Source organism: Haemorhous mexicanus, chromosome 7, assembly GCF_027477595.1.
Source record: "Haemorhous mexicanus isolate bHaeMex1 chromosome 7, bHaeMex1.pri, whole genome shotgun sequence".
NCBI classification, from domain to species: domain Eukaryota; kingdom Metazoa; phylum Chordata; class Aves; order Passeriformes; family Fringillidae; genus Haemorhous; species Haemorhous mexicanus.
Window position 1 is genome coordinate 24,779,491 of NC_082347.1, and position 18,525 is coordinate 24,798,015.

The 18,525-nt window shown below is 42.2% G+C and overlaps 1 protein-coding gene across 2 annotated transcripts in view; it reads right to left on the reverse strand.

Annotated features, from left to right (window-relative positions):
- The window catches only part of ARHGAP22 (Rho GTPase activating protein 22), a 52,927-nt gene extending 38,162 nt beyond the window's left edge, over positions 1-14,765 (reverse strand). Inside the window, exon 1 of one of the 2 annotated variants that reach the window (XM_059851524.1) lies at positions 14,500-14,765. In XM_059851524.1, coding sequence (XP_059707507.1) covers positions 14,500-14,551 — 52 coding nt within the window. In that variant the 5' untranslated portion in view covers positions 14,552-14,765. The remainder of the gene's footprint in view (positions 1-14,499) is intronic. The other variant, XM_059851526.1, reaches the window with a different exon arrangement.
- Positions 14,766-18,525: the final 3,760 nt, after the last annotated feature.

Genomic DNA, 18,525 nt, shown 5'->3' on the forward strand with positions numbered 1-18,525 from the left:
CCTTGAGGTATCAAGCAGAAAAATTAGGGGTTACTAAAAGGCAGAGTTCAGACGCATTTCTCTTTACATTGTTGTGACATTCAACAGCTTTTCAGTGTTGGTAGTCACAAGAAAGAGAAACAGCCAATTCAAATGCCTAGATCTTCCTAAAAAAAACCCAAAAAACCCAACAACCTCCACAAACAAATAAACAAACAGCCCAAGGAAACAATGTCACAAGAAGGTTCTTTGAAGTCTAGAATTTTACCTGAAATTCACAGATGATTTCTTTTATGGGCTCAGACACAAAGCAGGATCCTACCATGGATTTCAGATTTGAATTGGAAACACAACACTCTATCAATTCAAACACATTAGACTTTAGGAATTGTTTTAGGAAAACAATTTCAAAGCTTCCTGTCCAGAAACACTTGGAGACAGAATTTAAGTTTTGCCTCTCACAGCAGGATGAAATTCATATTCAGCTACTGAATTCACACCTCTTCTCTGCCACTAAGGGAGCTCCAGCCCTTTCTCATCTTTAATCAAGCTTCCATATAAACAAGACTGGGCCTCAGAGACAAACCCTGCCTAGCTCAGGATTGCCATGGCAGACATTCCAGTCCTTTTGCTAAAAGCTACTTTAATCTCCAGACCAAAGACAAAATAAAACTGTCTGCAAACACAAACAAAGTGCAAGTGTGTCAAAAGACGTGGCAGGAACAGGGGTCTTAACTCTGGGGATGAACAGTCCACCTGCTTTAGCATTAGCCTATGACCAGAGGATCCTGTTGCCTGCTGCAGCCTTGCTGTGTATGCTGGACAGGATGCACTGGATTTCATCCTTGTCCACGAAGCAAGTTGGCAGCTCAATTTGCCTCTCATCCAGTGTACAGAAATCAAACAACCTGAAGAGTGGCAAAGGTGATGGCAACCATGTCAGCATAAACAGTACACGTAAGAGCCTAGAAGGATTAAGAGACTTGTTTGGTTGTTGCTCCCCATCAAAAGGGCTGCAGGTCCCAGCTGACTTGAATGCTCTGCTGCCCCTGTGCCAAGGTACCTTTGCCCAAGTGCTTCACACACCCTGGCAGGTATCTTAGCCTGGGGGAACAGTTTAGCTCCAGGCCCCCAGCGTCAGTGCACAAATGCTCTCTTCTCTCCAGGACCAGACTAACTCAAGCTAGCAGAACTGCTCTCCTCTGCCTCTACTCATGGTTTCTTAATTTCATATGGCCTGGGAGCCATGACCCGCTAATGGCAGCAGTCACCTCAGAGTAATGTCCATCTCCCAGTCCTTAGAAATGATCCTCCTTTCAGCTTTCCCCCCATCCCTTACAAAAGGGAAGGTAAAATCCAAAAACACTGGGACTAAATCTTGCTAAAGGTGTGATGGGGTGCTGCAACAGGAGCAGGAGTCACCATCTACTCTTCAAGGCCCTGTTTACTGAAAATTCTTTTATTTTGACCATCCTTAGACAGATAAGCATTCCCTGGAACTTGCAAAATATAAGGTATCATTTTGTTATATTTACTTGTCCGGCCCTGTTTTCCTGTTCAAAGAACCTGCAACAGACAGGCTGCATCTCTGCCCTTATACAGCTCTTTCCAATGAGGAAAAGCTTGAATTTTTTGCTTGCCTTGAACCTCATTCACTTAAGCTTAACCTTCTTAAGATCACTTGTAAAGCCAAGCCTTAGATCCCCTTTGTCTGTGTGGAAAAGAAATTTGTTGCAGAAATTCAGCAGGAACAGGACTGGACTTCTGCATGGGGGATGAGACTGCCTCACTGCATGTAAAATGAAGAACTTTTATATTCTCAAGCAAAGCTGCTGTCGAGTTCTGAAGTTGGCAGTTTCTTTCTTTGCTTTGGTAACTTCTTTTACTTCCACCTCCTCCCTCTGGCTTGCCTTTCACCCATTTCTTACATCATTCCCCTTACTGATGTGCTGGTGTATTGTCCTTGTATGAGAAGTTACCCCAGCAGAGTAGCTTGTGTATGTGTACACACTGCCCTGTTTGTTGGGTGTCTGCAGGGCTGGGGTGAGGACAGCAGCTGCAGCGCTGTCAGGGAGGGATTCCAGCGGCAGCTCCGGGCGGGATGGGGAAGGGTGGCTGGGGGGAAACACGGCCCAGCTGACATGTCTGCCCTCAGTGCTGCAGCAGGTAGTGACAGGAAGCCTCTGACTGCAAACAAGCAGCAACAAAGATCTTGACAAATGGTCAAAAACGAGCACCCACTGCTGAGAACAACTGCGATGATTCATCTTCCCTGACCTGGTCTTTATGATTGACTCTAAGGCAAGTACCAGAATTTGGGGCTCAAAGGTCACCCTGATGATGTAAGAAGGTGAAAAATGAGGAGATGAATTCTGACAAGAATAAGGGCAGCTCTGTTAGAGGGAATCCTTCTCTGCACAGCAGGGAAAAAACCCAAAGAAAACCAATCTTGATCTTTGGATCAAGAGATGAAAGAAATATCAATGAGTAAGGAAAAGTTCATTAAGAATGCTTTGAATAGACACTTAAAACCTAATTCCATTTCTTCAGTCTTCTTACCTTTGATTACAGCTAATGTTGAACCTCTACCCTGAGCACTTTCCATCCCAAACGAAGGTTTTCATGAGGCTGAATGCTGGAGACAGAGCCTGTCTATTACAGCTGAATCCTGGGTTAACCTGCCACCAGCATCATTTTAAACTTCTCTGCTTTTTAAAATTTTTTTCTAAGTTATTATTTAATAAAAGGGGAAAACTTCTGTGAATATGAAACTCATCTTGAAATGGTCCATTTAGGTTGCCTGAAAACAGAAAAAACAGCAGGCAAAATCTGAAGTAGCCAAGGAGTAAGATAAAAACAAGGAAAACTGGAGTTTCCCAGTAGGGGTATGATTTGTGAGGAATGAAACAGTACAGTAAACAGTGATGTGTGCCGTGATTTTTTTTTTTTGTTTGTATCTGTCCATCTATCCCCACCCACCCACCTATTTATATAAGGAATATATGAGTTGGAAGTTGATTTGGAGCTGATGCATGATTGTATTTTAAAAGGCATACAAAACTAAGAAAAAACAAGGCACAAGAATTTAGTATCATGTGGAGTGCAAATGAAAGAAACAAGCTTTGAATCAAAATACATTCACTGTGTCACATTTCCAATGGACAACATAATCACATTTTTTTCTAAAGAAACAGACACCTTTGTAGGTGAAAGGTATTTCATTTCCACAGTTTGGAAGGAGTTTAGGGGGATTTTAGCATTCAACATGCATTTGGTCAATGAGAAAAAGGAAATCTTAAATACCTTTCATTGTAATGAGGAAGTTCAGCTCAAACTGACACAGTTCACATTTTCTTAGGGCAGGATTTACAAGCATGCACTAAAATCTCATTGACTTCTCAGTCAAATATTAAATGTCTAATTTCCTTAAGCACATTTTATTTTGCCTAGTTCCATGGTAGTTACAAGTACAAGTTGATCAAATTTTCCAAGTCAAAATCACTGCAAAGGATTTTGATGTCTGCAAATGGTTTTTTGATACCCTATCTTAGACCTCATCCCAGAGAATAAAGTAAAAGCAAGCAAACATTCTAAAGCCACTGCCATCTATTAAGCAATCCAAAAGCCCTGTGATCTCTTCTCCCCTCCCATGCCTTCAATGGTTTCAGAAACCATTAAACTGCTTCAAAAATGCACCAACAAAGAGATGAGACCTCAGAGCTGTGGTTTCTCATGCAAAAACATCTGACAAGATTTAACATGAACAGAGTCACTAATAAAGCTTCTCTGTACTGGTACATGGACTACAGAAAACCCTTACAAACCTAAGGCTGCGTCAGTTGTCAGTTTCTAGGGTAGGATTACTGAAACTATATGAAAGCAATGAAGATTAAACTAAATCTTTGACCTGTGTCTAGTTAGCTTGACTCTCCCGCCTGAAGATGTCTTTCTTGATAGTGCATGTGACCTTATTACTCTAGACTTTTATCTATTAATTAAAGTGAAGAACTGTTTAAGACTACCAACCACTTCAAATAAAGCAATGCTTGGAAATAAACAGAGCCCATATTCCAGGTAGGCCAAATGCTAGCTAAGTGATGTCACACTCCAGGAATCACAGCAAGCAGAAAAAAAAGTGAGGCAGGGTAAGAGGAAGGGAGAAAAATAGCTTCAAGTACTCTGCAAGAAAAAGTAAGTAGAATTGCACACAAGCTTCACCTTGAACTTCTGCTTGTTAAACCTGCTTACATGAGTTCAGTGCTGTGTAATGTTTGAGTCTAATTTAGCAGATTTTTCCCTTAATGTGCTTTATCTGCCCTTGTCTGAACTTCTCAAAGTTTCAATAAAAAAGGCTCAGTCATTTTTAAATTTTATTTCTGGCATTAAAAACATATTTATGGTATTAGTACACCCATGCTCTCACGTCTCTCTGTTTTCAGTTATTTGCAATTTTAGACAAGAGAGTACTACTATGCTGCCTGGGATGTGCTGCTCACTGTGGCCATGAAGTACAGCTCAGGGGCTGAAGTGACTTCACAGTGGAGGAAAGGCCACTTCTACAGCAGCAGCCCAATATTTAGAGTTCAGATGAGCCCAGCATAACATGCAACTGAGGATGCAGCACCTCCCTTGTACCAGCACAGCTCAGGCACCAATCCCTCCCCCTTCTACCCACTACTGTTTTGCTCCATAAAAGGAACAGACATTAGCCATGATCACACTGCCTCCCCAAATACAGGGGTTTCAGGAGTTTGTGAAATGTGCTCCCAACACCAAAGAGTACCCTATAAACAAGCTGTATTTTAACTGCTTTGTTATCAGCTTCTACTAGCTAGCAGCAAGAGATGAAAACTTTCCAACCTGGCCACAGCTAGCCTAGGAGGCCAGCAAGGAGGATTGCAAAGAGGAGCTAATCAGCAATAATGAACATGAGCAACAACTACTACAGCAGAAATTTCTAGGAGCTGCACAACACCACTTCACCTTTGTGGTGACTTGCATGTTTCATCCCAAGTGAGAATTCCAGAGCACCAATATTCTAATCACTTCCAAAGATGCCTCAGGAGTTAGACTACTTTCAACCCTTCTGGCTCTTGACTCAAATAATAGCTCCTGATAGGAGGTTACTGTGGAGATTGAGCATGTTCCATTCAAAGCCTGCATCAAAACAGAGGCTTCTTAGGTGGAGCTCTCACTGTGCAATGGCACTTTCACTGCCTCTTACAGCAGTACCTACTGACAAAGCAGACAAACTTAGGGTATAGTGCTGCCTCTACCAATGCTAATTAATACTGCTTTCCTTGCCAGAGCTCCCAATGGAAAAGAATCTGAAAGTGTTGGGAGCCTAGGCATAGCTGCAGTTCATCTTCCATTCACACACAGTTGTGCTCCAGAACTCACAAACCTTTCCTTTAGAATCTGTCTGACATGTCACCAGCTCTCAGGAAGCTGTTCACTTCTTTATCTGTCCATGTTAGAAAAACAAAAAACTTTTACCCCTCTCTGCAGGTGTGCTGGGGGGCAAGGGAGAAAGAAGTAATTTCATCTCCTCATGGAAGAAAACCTTGTGATGGCAAGAGGGGATGATAAGGGGGAGCAAGACATTCTTTCCCCCAGAACATTCTGCTGGCAGCCTTGCACCAACAGTAAGGTGCTTTCCCTTTCCCTCCTTTCTTCCACTCCAGAAAACTAACCCTTACTGCCTTTCCTTAGCAAATTTCAGATCTGGAGAGTTCCAATGAGCCCAGACCTTTATGGTGATGGTGTGGAACTGCCTGGACTATGTGCCTACAGTCACTTTGCTAACCTCTGATTCGAAAGGAGAGGAAATGAATTCTTTCTCAGGCCAGCAGAAGCCACAAACTCACAAGGAGGCAATTTAGGCCACCTGGCAGGAGCTGTGTGTCTGTCCCTACAAGGCACATTGCAGCAGGCATCTAAATTAAGTTGACTTAATTTGAGGGTATAAAAAGGAAACTACAAATATATTTATGAAAGACTCAGAAAATAGCAGCACAGTGCAAAACAGACCATATGGTTCCACGTGGTTCTCCAAAGCAGCAAGTGCTCAACACTTCTGAAGAATGTATCAAATTATACATTCCAACTGTGGTTATGTTTACATGCTATTATAAGGGAGGAAATTCCTTTCTGACCAAAGATGATGATACTTCATGCTTTGAAAAATCTGAATGAAAATGACTGGATAATTCTTATGCATTACCATGCAACCACAAGTAATTTTCTAATTCTCATAAATTCCTTAAACTCTTTGACACCAAACACAAAAGTTGACAAAAATTTTATATTCTGACATGAAATTACTTACCATAACATCAGAATAGTGAATTCTTACCTATTTTTCTTTAATAATTTCATATTGGAGAGATAATATTCAACTTCTGCACTCTTTCTGAACTGTTATGCTCACATTTTCCAGGTCTGCTCAACGACAGGAATGAAGTAGCTATGCCTTCTGAATACATCTCTCTACAACCACATTCTCCCTCCACCTTGCCCCTCACATGCCTATTTTTTGTTTCTCCTGCACTTAATCCACTATGAAACCAAAGACACCCTCACTGTATTTTTAAGCCTACATGTCTCCCACCTGAGCCAATGCTCTGAACCTTGAGCTAAAGAGAATGGAAAAGAAGCCATCCACTGGTAAAGCCTAGGCTGCAGATGCCTTCTAGCTGAGCTCGTAAAGACTGATTCTCTGTAGACTGAATACAGAGTACTGCAGAAATTCAAGCCAACCAATTACAAACATTATTATCTTCTTTAGTAAAGCAACTGAAGCTTTACAAGCACAGTTTTGGCAGCAGCAAATTAATGGACTATCATTAAGGACTTAACAGTTGCAGACTGTTTTTACAAAAAACGAAGCTATTTGTCACATTAACACAGAAAAAGGACTGAAATGCCAAAGCATATATACTGTAGGCCTTTGGCAAAACGTTGACAAGTTTGAGGAAACCCTTGCCAATACTAATGATGAGACAATGCAGATGGAAGTACTGCTGATCCACATCCAAACTAAGGAGCTCAGGGATATTCTGATCCAAGTCTGTAGCCGTGTTACAGTTTGCACAGACTAACAGTTTTACAGCAGCACCTCCTCCTTAGCCTGTATCTGGCTAAGCACTGAGTGACCAATAAACCTTCTAAGCATTACTGTAGCAGGCAGCATTCCCCACTGTCACAACAACGTTCCTTGGGAAAAGGTGGGAAGTACAGGCTTGTCACTCAGAACACAACTCGATGGCTAAAGGACTCCAGGCTGGGCAGTGCAAAAAGCTCTTTATTGACAAGGGAAAATAAAAGAATTTCCACGAAGGAGCACAGAAAGGAAGCAAATGCTCAGCAGACATCACGACTTGCAGGAGCCTGCCCCAAATGTCCTGAAGGCTAGCACAGGTATGTACAGCCACTAAGTGTAATAGAGCAACCTTCTCCTGGTGTGAGAGCACATTTGCTGCATGGATGACCACACGAGGCAGCCAGACTCTGTAACTGCACCCCAGTTATCTCCAGAGCAAGAAACACTGCACATGCAGTTTACATGTGGCCATTTTAAGACCCACATATTCTAGGGAAACCCACCCATCAGTATTTTATGCTGTTTAAATACAGAAGCTGAGTTCTTATCCCAAAGAATTGAGCCTTGCCCAATGCTTGTTGTGATATACTACTTAAATGGAAATGCCAGCCTTGCTATTTGAGCTGATTCTGCCAGTGGTATGAACAACATAAATTAAATCTAATTACACAGATTTAGGCCACAGAGAACTAGAACTTCCATGAGACCAGCCGAATATCACCCTCACTATTTAGAATGCCCGCTATAGGCAATATATTTGTTTATTTTTTATGCTTATAGAAGCAGAAAGCCCATTTTGAAAACACTGATATAAGTTGGGCTGCTGCACAGATTCACTGAGCCTGGCTGGTCCACGAAGAAAAATGCAAGGAGGAAACAGGGCACACATATCTGCCTTGTGAGCCTCCTCTCTCTCCTCACCCTGCTGCTTTCTCCAGGGCACAGAACTGCATGCAGCCATTGCAGGCAGAATGTGTTATAAGACTTCGTCTTTGTAGTCAAAGGCAGAATAACAGCCAGAAACCAGGATCTGCTCAGCCAATGACAGGGCACGTATTAAAAAGCCTTCCAGCTTCCCTTTCAAAACAAAGAAATCTTGATAAGCCTAAAGGCAGCAGCTGCTGTCAGCAGCATGCAGCCCTCCTTACCTTGGGGACACCTGCTGAGCTGCTGCCTGTTTAATATTACATTAAAACAGCAGCTTCCCAAATAAGGAATTATGTATCTATAGTGAAGCTGTGGTGCACAGGGGGCTGGGAGGACGTGGTTCGGAAATCGAAGAACCATTTGGGTTAATGGTCTGCAAGGCTGGGAAAAAAAATGGCTTCATGATTTGTCAGAGCCCCAGTCAGGCAACAGAAGGAATGAGGGGAGCACAGCAAGTGCCCCCTACTCTTCCCTTCTACATTTTTTAATTAAGAGCAATCAGATGAGCTTTAAAGTCCCTAAAAGGGGATATAAATCTAAAACATAGGGAAAAATAACAGGGCTATAAACTTGTATGGCTTGTGACTGCAGCCAGTTTCAGTGCTCTAGCATTAAAGACACAGAAGGTTCCACTGTATCATGTTCTTTATTTAAATGGTTCATACTGTGAAAACAGAAACCCAAGACAGCAGTAAACTGTTGTCTTCAAAGTCTGGTGTCTGCCAGTTATCTCTAAGTGAAAACTCAATCCATGGTCTCCGAAGCAAATCTGCAAGCACTTGTCAAACAGACACAGCTTCTCCAGCCTTCCAGAGACATTGTAATTCTCTTGCCTTGTTTAATTTAAGATCACCAGTTAGGTGATGTGGATGTCTACTTGTGAAAGCATTACATGCTTGTAATGACCATAATGAAGGAGCATATTTCTAAATGCACACTCAAGCACTTGCAAGCCTCAAATGCTCCTGTTTGTAGATATTCTACTCCTGTCTATGAGTCTAAATATGAGGAAGGCTGATTCTCAGGAAGCCAACAGTAGAAAGAACTCTTTATACCATACTCCTTATCCTAAGATGAACTTCATCTAGTCCAGTTGTGTTACTGTTCAGTCCAATTAAAAACATCCAACACAGCTTGGATGGCCTTTTTCAAATACGGACTAGAAACACAACAGTAACTGCAAACCAATCATAAGTACACGAAAACAGAAGTGATGATTTAAGTGTATGCTTAACCTATTAAATAAATTAAAGAAGCTAAAAAAGTTATTCTCCATTGTTGGAATATGCTTTTCACATAGACTTAAACATAAGTGTTCTGGGAGAACAGACACAGAGACTGAAACTACTTTCCCAGGTCATATTGTGCATCCGTGGAGAGATGCCTTCTCTGTATTTAACAAAAAAACCCCAAAAGAATCCTTTGAATGCCACAATGAGAAAATCCTACATACCAGTGGAGAACTGAGATACAGAGACACTCAATGATTTCCAGTATGAAACTGGATATCAGCTAGCAGAGTCAGAATGAAAAACAACTACCACATCCAGGCACCCAGATTAATCAAACATGGATTCTCACAAAACAAGGAATACTGTTTAGAGGGTTGGTTGTGTGGAACTGCAAAGGTAGTGCCAGCCCTAGAAAGCAGAGAGAAAAGAATGAAAGGAAAAAAGTTGAACAACATGAAGCTCATCCTCCCAGCACAGGTTGGGAAAGGAAAGGAGGCCATTTTCTCACCAAAGCAGTGCTCTCAAAATGGGAAAGCCACATAGGAAATTAGGAGTGTACTGTGTTTCACAAAGCTGCTACTTTGCTCAGCAGCTCCAGAGGTTGCCTGGCACCTCCTCTCTCTGGAGAGCTTTAACTGGTGAGCTGAAGTCACTGCTCTGTCAGCAGCATGCACATGGGTCACTGAGAGCGGCCAGCTCTGCCTCTAGAGCACTACAATTCTTGGCAGCACTGGCCTCTCTGGCTGCTGAATCCCAGAGCCCTGTGGAGACAGTGGCCCAGATCCCACAAAAGCCTAGATACTGATTGGATAAAGCCCCAATTCCACTCAGCCTTCAATACTGATGAGGGAGATTGGCACCAGAGCCACATGGCTTTGCAAGTCATTTACTGAACAACAGACATGTCTCTGAGGTGTCCTGCCAGCTCCTTTCATATCTCCCAGCCCATGGAGTCCAGCACACCATTTCCTGGGAGCTCCAACAACTCAAAAGAGTCAAGTGAACTGTCAGGATCCAGACTGTTCGTGGACTCATCCTCTACACCCAAGCACCTTGCTTTGATCTCAGATACCACTTCAGGGTATCAACATTGCACACTTGCACCTTGCTGCATCCCAAACCTATGGAATGAATTTATTTATTGGGATTTTTAAGACTGATTTCTAGTCAAGGAAACAGTCCTAGTAAATAACACACCAGTTAAGAAGTAAGAATTATCCAGGCCCTTTTCTGCCTCATCATGAGGCTTTTGTTCTACTTTCTGAACTGGAGAATCCACCAGGTAAGTGCAATAAAGTTTAATAAAATGCAAAGGGTTAGGGTCATATTGCTTGGGCTTCAGAGTTGAAAGAAAAGTCACACACCACCACAATTTCCATGGATCTATCGAAGCTCCTTTTTTCTCTCCACTAACACTGCTACATCAAACTGGAGATATATAGTTGGGCTAACTGCATGAAATACTAACAGAAAAGCAAACTCACAGTGGCCCCTTTTCAGCATGACTGCCATAGATGCAGAGCATCCTCATTTCCTGTCCTCTATCTTAGTCCCCACAAATCATAGTGTTGTATGGAGTGAATGCTTCCTTTTGCCAGGATAGCCCTCAACTTTCATAATGTGTATAAAACCATCCACTCTGTGAGCACATCAGAGGAGGAAAGAATCAGGCACAGACAAAATGAAGCAGAAGAGGTAACAGAGCTCAGGCTCAAATCCTGCCATTAGCATGACCAGCCTTGGAGGTCCCCAGAGACAGAAGCTTTAAGAATACTAAAAGCAAAGCTGAAAGTCTTGTAGGTCAACATCATGCAAAAATGACCTGTCAGCCATCAAACATCCTGAGGTTGCTGGGCATGGGCTGCTCTTCTCAGGCAGCAGCCAGCTGACCCCCTCCCAGGAGTGGCAGCCACATCACTTGTCTGCTGCACATGGCATTTTCCCCAGCAGTTCCGTTTGCTGAACACAAAGGGTGAGCCCACAACATTAAAGAACACTCCCCTCCTTTGAAGTTTAGGTTGTTTGGCTTGCCTGGCTACAAACTAAAACTGCACCTTAATCATCCAGCTTTGAAGTCCTGTAAATCTACAGCTGCAGAAAAGTAAGGACCATTTGGCAATAAAACATTCATTATTAAATTGTTTTGAATTAAAGTGGAAAAGGCTTTCCTGAAGCTGAAACTTTCTTTTTTGCCCACTAGAAATGAAGACATAAGTGAAAAATTGACAGTGACTTGCCAGATCAGAGGCAAATATGACTATATGACATTTTATAGCCCAGTTTTGAATAGTATTGAGCCAGTGCTCAGGAAATGGCCAAAGAAAACAAAAAAAATTATTGGAAAAAGACATGAGAAAACTGAAGGTTTTAACAACAGGCTGCAGAGGTTAATAAATAGTTTCATTGTTTTGATGCCTTATTTAAGGTGTGTGTGTGGATGTAACTGATTGAGGTTAAACTGATAATAGGAAAAAATAAAGGAGTTTTAGAATCCAGAATCTGTCATTGCTGCATGTTTAACAGAGGGTATGAGTAGGGTAAGGCTGTGTCACCAAATGAGACCTGCAGGAATTCTCCACAAGCCCAACAGCCTGCATAGCAAAGGATATACAGCAAGAGGGAACACTGTTCTTTGGCTTGGGTGTTTCATTTCAGGCATGTCTGGAAACTCTTGCAGCCTCCACAAAAACAAGTAGAGAATTAATTCAAAACACAGAGTGGCCTGGCCTGGAATACTAGTGCAGAGATAAAATGGTGCATTGTGAGAATAAATCTCACTTGGAAAGAAACAGGCTTCAGCTACAACCTGGTATAAAAGAGCTAAGCCACAAAATCCTGCACTTCCTGGCATTTCAGGCTATAAGACTTTGGAGAATCAGCTTCCACTTCCCATCTCTGCTGACCACTTCTTGTATTAATCTAGGCAAGTTCCTTCTCAAGGCTGAACCAGGAGCATTTACCTGGGAGTTTTGTTTCCCATTCAACCAATATTTCTGGCCATGAACTTGTCCATAGCCCAGCTTCTGTCCCTAGGCCACCTGAACCTGTGGGAAAGAGACCACAGATCCTGCACTAATCTCACTGTTCCTCATGGTTTGCTCCTTCCCTGTTCAGAGACACAGAGAACAGCAAGGTCAGAACCACTGGAGCCTGTGGCTGCTACAGTTCTTATGCAACCACATTTTTGATGCTATGCCTAGGGCACTCTACTCTTTTAGTGCCTTTGAACATCCACATTTGCTTACTGGGAAGGATGTCCTTATTCAGATGACAGTAAAACCCTCTGCAAATTAAGTTCTTTCTGAAAGGGAATTAAAGGGGATTGCCTTAAGTAACTGGAAGGAAAGTGGCTCAAAAGCTGTCAGAAGTCCAGCTTCTTCAAAGCAAGATTAGGGACAGAATGACACTGAACAGCTCACGGAGAGGCTCAGCTACCTCAGCATTTCCCACTCAGACACACACTGGTTTAGCACTGCCCTTCCCAGACTGGCTGGGTAGCAAGAAGAGAAAAGACAGCACACAGCAGAGAGGGCACCAGAAGGAATCAGGAGTCTCTACTCTGCCAGCAGGCCTGATTCAGGAGGTGTTCTGGACAGTTTGATGGATTTAACACGTCAGATAAATTTTGGCAGAAACGGGCTCCAAGAGGGATCACCCTCAGTTCAGGTGGCTGACAATTTTCCTGTTGGTAGTGACTCACTAAGAGTACAACTGGCTGCTGCTCCCTGAACATCCCTCGGTCATCTCTCAAAAGCCCAGCCCTACCTCTCCTGGCTGCACCATCAGCCCTCCCTGCAATGCAGACACAGGTAAGGCAGGCACCTTTCCTCAGCCCCTGTCTAGAAACACATTGCTACTGAGGCCCATACCATAAGGGAACAAAGCACTGGAGAGCTGGGTGCCCCCAGGAGATGGGCAAAAACCATCCTTGTAAAGTGGCATTTTTATGTACACATGTACAAACAAACACTAAAACCTAATTTACCACAATCAAATTAACAATCCAGTTATAATACTTTTTTCCTTATTTTTAATAAAAAATTTACTGAGATGATTCTATCCTTAGGAATTTCTGAATTATTGTGTGAATTGCTATACGTGTGTACACATCTCACTCAACAAAATACCAAACAGTTGGAACCAGTATCTATAGGTCAGCTTAACTAAATTATCACATCTCAACTGCTAGATCTTGTGCAATCCCATTTTAAAATAGGAACCCAGAAGAAAACAAAAAGGTAATGCAAATTTGTTTTCTTTAACTTTTTTCCAAAATATTTTCCTCATCTGTACACCAGTGATGAAAACCTATACAATTCCCATTTGCATGAAACCCTTAGAAAAAAATAATATTCAAAAAGGAATCAGAGAAATGCACATATTAAGTAAACACCAGCATTCATAAATACCAAGTAATATATATAGAATTAGCCAGGTGAGTAAGTCAGATTCCTCAGATCCTGTGGAACTAATGCATGTCCCAGACACATGAAATCACTGCCATTCACCTTTAGGCAGACCCCACATCTGGACTGCTGGCTAAACAACAAATGGCACAATGAAGACACACGCAAAGGAAGGAAATAATTTACAAGCAATGTGTGTATTGGGACTTTACTACACTGTCAATTTCTACAATGCTAGAGGCAGATTGCTGTCATGAAGAGTTTTGTATGTACCTGGAGAAAAATCAATATTTCCTGAAAAAGCCCCCACAACAATTCACAAAGTGAACCTCTTAACAGCAAGCTGAAAAATCTCTGCGACGTCATGCACTCAGGTACCCCTACACGGGAGAGATGCTAAGAGGAAATGTGCTGTTCCTTCACTAAGTACAATTTAATTTATTATTTCAGTGTAGATTGAAAATAAAATGCCCCTTTTGCAGAAAAGAGACAAAAAATAGCGTACCATTACTCAGCTGCCTACCTAAACTTATCTGTAAAAACAAACACACATATTCTCTGTTGCTGTTTTGTTCTGCACCAAGGATTCCATCCCTGTGCAAAACACATGCTGCATGTTTAAAGAGTTAAACATATTCTCACTTAGTCTGCTTTTCTGAATGTAAAATGCAAGATAAAAACATACACTGTATCTTGAACTAAAACTGCATACAGCCTAGCAAAACCCCCAGTGCTAAACAACAGGCAGCATGAATAGATCCATTTCCATTGCTTGTTAATTCAAAACAAATCCCTTACTGTGATTTAAAGCAAAACAGACAACACTAAACACACCAAAAATATCTCGACTTACCCTTTCGGAGACACTTGCTTTTCTTAAGATATTTGGCAGTAAAAAACGGCATGGCTGCAACACTGAGGTTTCAGCCAAAGCTGACCTTTTATTATCAAGTGCTAAGAGCAAAATGAACAGACCAAAGAGAGAAAGCAAATTATTATACCAGATCTTTAAAATGCTCAGAGATGAGCAAAGGGAATTCAGAGTGGGATAAAGTATGTCAAGTTGCACGGTGGGGATTGCAGATATCTTTCTGCTCATTAGCACTGCTGTTCCAGTTATTTAAAGTGTGCTCGGGGGAAATGAGGACAATTTCCATGACAATATGTACAGTATCATATAAGGAGGAAGCATTTTTTTCAGGCAGAACTTCTGCATTACTCAGCTGCTGCAGCAACATATGTTGAAAAGGAAAAAAAAAAAACACAACAGGTTTGGATAACGTAAAAAACCCCTGATTCTATTAACCAGTCCTTGTCCTGAGCAGAAAATGTAGCACTATAAATCTCCTGTCATGTCTCTGGGTTATCTCTTCATTTCCTCCTTAGGCACTTCTGGCTATCTCCCTATTTCCACTTAGGCACAAGAAAACTTGCTTCAGGATGTTTTGATTCCAGACACTCATCCCACTACCCCATGCCTCAGTTTCCCTGTTTTTCAAATGGGGCAACAGTGTGACAGTGCTTTTACTTAAACAAAACAACGCAACTAGAATCTTTGAGACTCTTGGGCAGTGGGTAATAAGAGAAGAACCAGGGCTTATCCCATTGCTTTGTCCTGTATAATGATAGCTGTTTATTTCCCCTTAGTCCATGATGCTGCTTTTATGTCTCCTAAAAATCTTTTGCTTTTATTCAACCAAGATAACCTGATTTTGAAATTCCATCTTATTTCTGTTGCTTCTGCTGCCTCTCTGGAGCGTTTAAAGCAGTTTGGTATTGACTTCATATCTTTTTGAATTCCATATAGTTGGGACAGCACATTTAATGGCAATGACATTTATCAGTGTTTGCCTCCCTCTAGTCACCTACCTCTAATTCACTCAACCACAGCATATTGGTTGGGCAGGCAACACCTCATTCCTTGGAATATAAAGGGCAATGCCAGAAAATTTGACTACCCAGTCTTGGGCATACTAATGTTTCTATGCTTCAAGTCCTTGTATGTGTAATAACCCAAAGATGGAATTCACCCTTTTAAAGGTTCCTGGACTTATGGAAAATGTATAAATACACATAATCCATACTGCCAGTGGTGCTTTAGCTCTCAGCTTTTACTGATTCCAGCCTTTGGGGTACTGCCAAGTCATCAGAGCACTGAGATACAAGAAAGCAGCTACTTGTCAGCAAGGGAAAACGTTTTGCAATCTATAACCATTAACCCACTAACTGGATTTGAAGTCAGCTTTTTAGACTGGCAAAGGAACTGATCCAAAGGCAGCTAGTACTACTCTTAAAAGGTAAAAGAATATACAACACTATAATGAAGACTGTAAAAACCAAGGCTGCACTTCAAAAGATGTAGAGCTCCTAGCTGTGCCTTTTCTTGAACCATTTGTTGTCAGCACGGAAACAAATATTAAGATTTTTTGGGAAAGACAAGTTGTATGCTCAGGAAAAATCCATCTGAAAAACTTCACCACAGTTTGGAATTCATAAATGCCACGATATTCAATAGGGTGTCATTGTTCTTGTCTCTGTACCATCATACAAAAAACCCCGAACCAAACAACCCAACAACCGTCTGCTCTTTCATTAGATAGTTTTGAAATCAGCTGACAAGCATTCAGGTATAAATAATTCTTCCATAGTGCAGCTCAAACTAAGGTCAGGTTAACCTGATATTGTAAAATCCCATTTCGTTCTCAAGCATTTATGGAGCAGAGAGGAACAGTAGAAAGGAAAGAGATGAGAAAAGAGTCCCTATGAGTCAGTGACCCAGGCAACTGCCATCTGTGAGCCACTGCAGGCTGTGGGTTGGACTTGGGGAATGCACAGTATCATAAAAGGAGGAAGCATTTTTTCAGGTAGAACTTTTGCATTACTCAACTGCCACAGCAACATAGCACCTTGGCATGGGGGCCCAACTTGCTACTGCTCTGCCTTGGAGATGGCCCAACCTACACCATATTCAATCTGGAAACACTGACTGATCTTGTGTCCCTCACACATTCTCCCAGATTTAACATAATTTACGGCCTCACAAATCTTTCCATGGATATCTGGAAATATTTGGGGGTGGGGGCCATTTCCAACACTCTTAATTCCTTCCAGCAGACCTAAACGAAAATTTGCTCTAGAGTCTAGTTATTTTGAAGGAGAAGTTAAACAGTCAGGACAAACTCTGAGTTCATTCCTGAACCTCATGACACTTCCTTGTGCTATCACTGTGGGGTACATGGGAAAAGATGTCATGCCCAAATAGTCCTCAAAACACCAGCTTCCTCTTTGCCAGCAAACATGTCCCACACGCAGTGACACACGAGATTGGAGTTCCTGATGAACTAAGTCTGCCTTTTTGCACTCAGTAAATGAAAAAAAACCCCAAAACCCAACCAGTAAAAACCACAGCACAACCACAAGGGAACTCCCTTCTCTGCCAGTTTAACACAAGGTCAAACACAGACTAATGCAGTAATCCCTCCAGCTGCCTAAGATCCTGGCCCCTTAATGACCTTGCACAAACCCCTAGTGCTTTTAACTCCAGTACCCTACATTCTGCCTCATTTCCAGCTCACTCTGCCCTTGGAGCTAAAAACAGAGGCTGCCCTCCTGTTAGACTTGCAATTTCCAGGGAGAACTTTGAACTTATGTAAACAAACATTTGTATCTCTCATCCAGGGCCATGAAACACAGGATCTCTCTCTATCCCTCCCCACCTCCTACCACCACAGCCTACTGTGAAACCCTAAGACCTTGTATCTTCATGATGAGAGAACTGTTTATTCTTTATCTTCTGGTACTCTTCTGTTGCTCAGGCATAGGTTTCCTTAATCAGCTCCCCAAACAGACTGAAATCAGGTAAAACTTCCATCCTGAAAAAAAATCTGGAGACACCAAGAATAGAATAGAATAGAATAGAATAGAACAGAACATAATGAATTGGACCCAAACCATCAAATGTTATCATTCACCCACTGTTAAGAGTGCTTCCTTTGGTAATGGTTTTAGAAAGGGCTAGATACAACTGAGACTGCAGGAAATCTAATTTTTTCTGCTATGTATCATTGTACTAAAACCTCATTAACATACAATTAGTGTGTTTTTCCTCTTTTACTTATCCTCCTTTGTCCAACCTCAGATCCCAGTTCAGAGAGACTGACTTGGGAGTGCACAGAGCACAACCTTTACTATTGGCAGCAGGCTAAGTAGTGTGCAGAAAAGCACCCATGGCTCTTCATTGCTGCATTTTCTGTAACACATTTCAGTATCAGGTTTCAAACACTTTACTGAAAGACAGCATCATCTTCTCCACCTTACAGATGGGAACTGGAGAAAGGGACTGTGACTTCTGTATAACCACCACACGATTAAAAAAGGGAACAACAGGGAGATTTTTCTGATATGTAAGTGAGCAGCACATAGCTTTTTGGTTCCTCTTCTCTCTCCCAAGAAGAGAGAGGCCCAAGAAAATTTTACCATCTTAGATGAGCACTGAAATGACTGGCAGCAAACATGAAAACTCCTCATTTCTATTAAAGGTCATTAGTTGTTTGCACATGTTGAAATTTTCCACTGAATTGCAGCCTTGGGGGATTTTCTGTGGTTATTTCCCACCTGGGCCTGGTTAGCATGAAACTCAGAGAGAAAGGCAGTAAGACACAACCTTATTGTTACAGGATCTTTGTGACCAGGCTGTGTGGCTCTCACGGTGCCCCAGTGCCAGTGAGGGGTGGGCAGGAGGGTGGAGCTGCCCTCCACCACCCTGCAGTAACACCTGCCTGCTCTGGAGTGGCAGCGGGTGGAGAAGCAGGTGCTCCCTTCCTGGCTCCAGCACCGTGTCCAGGCTGGAAAGGGACCAAGGCTCTGCAGCCCAGCAGGG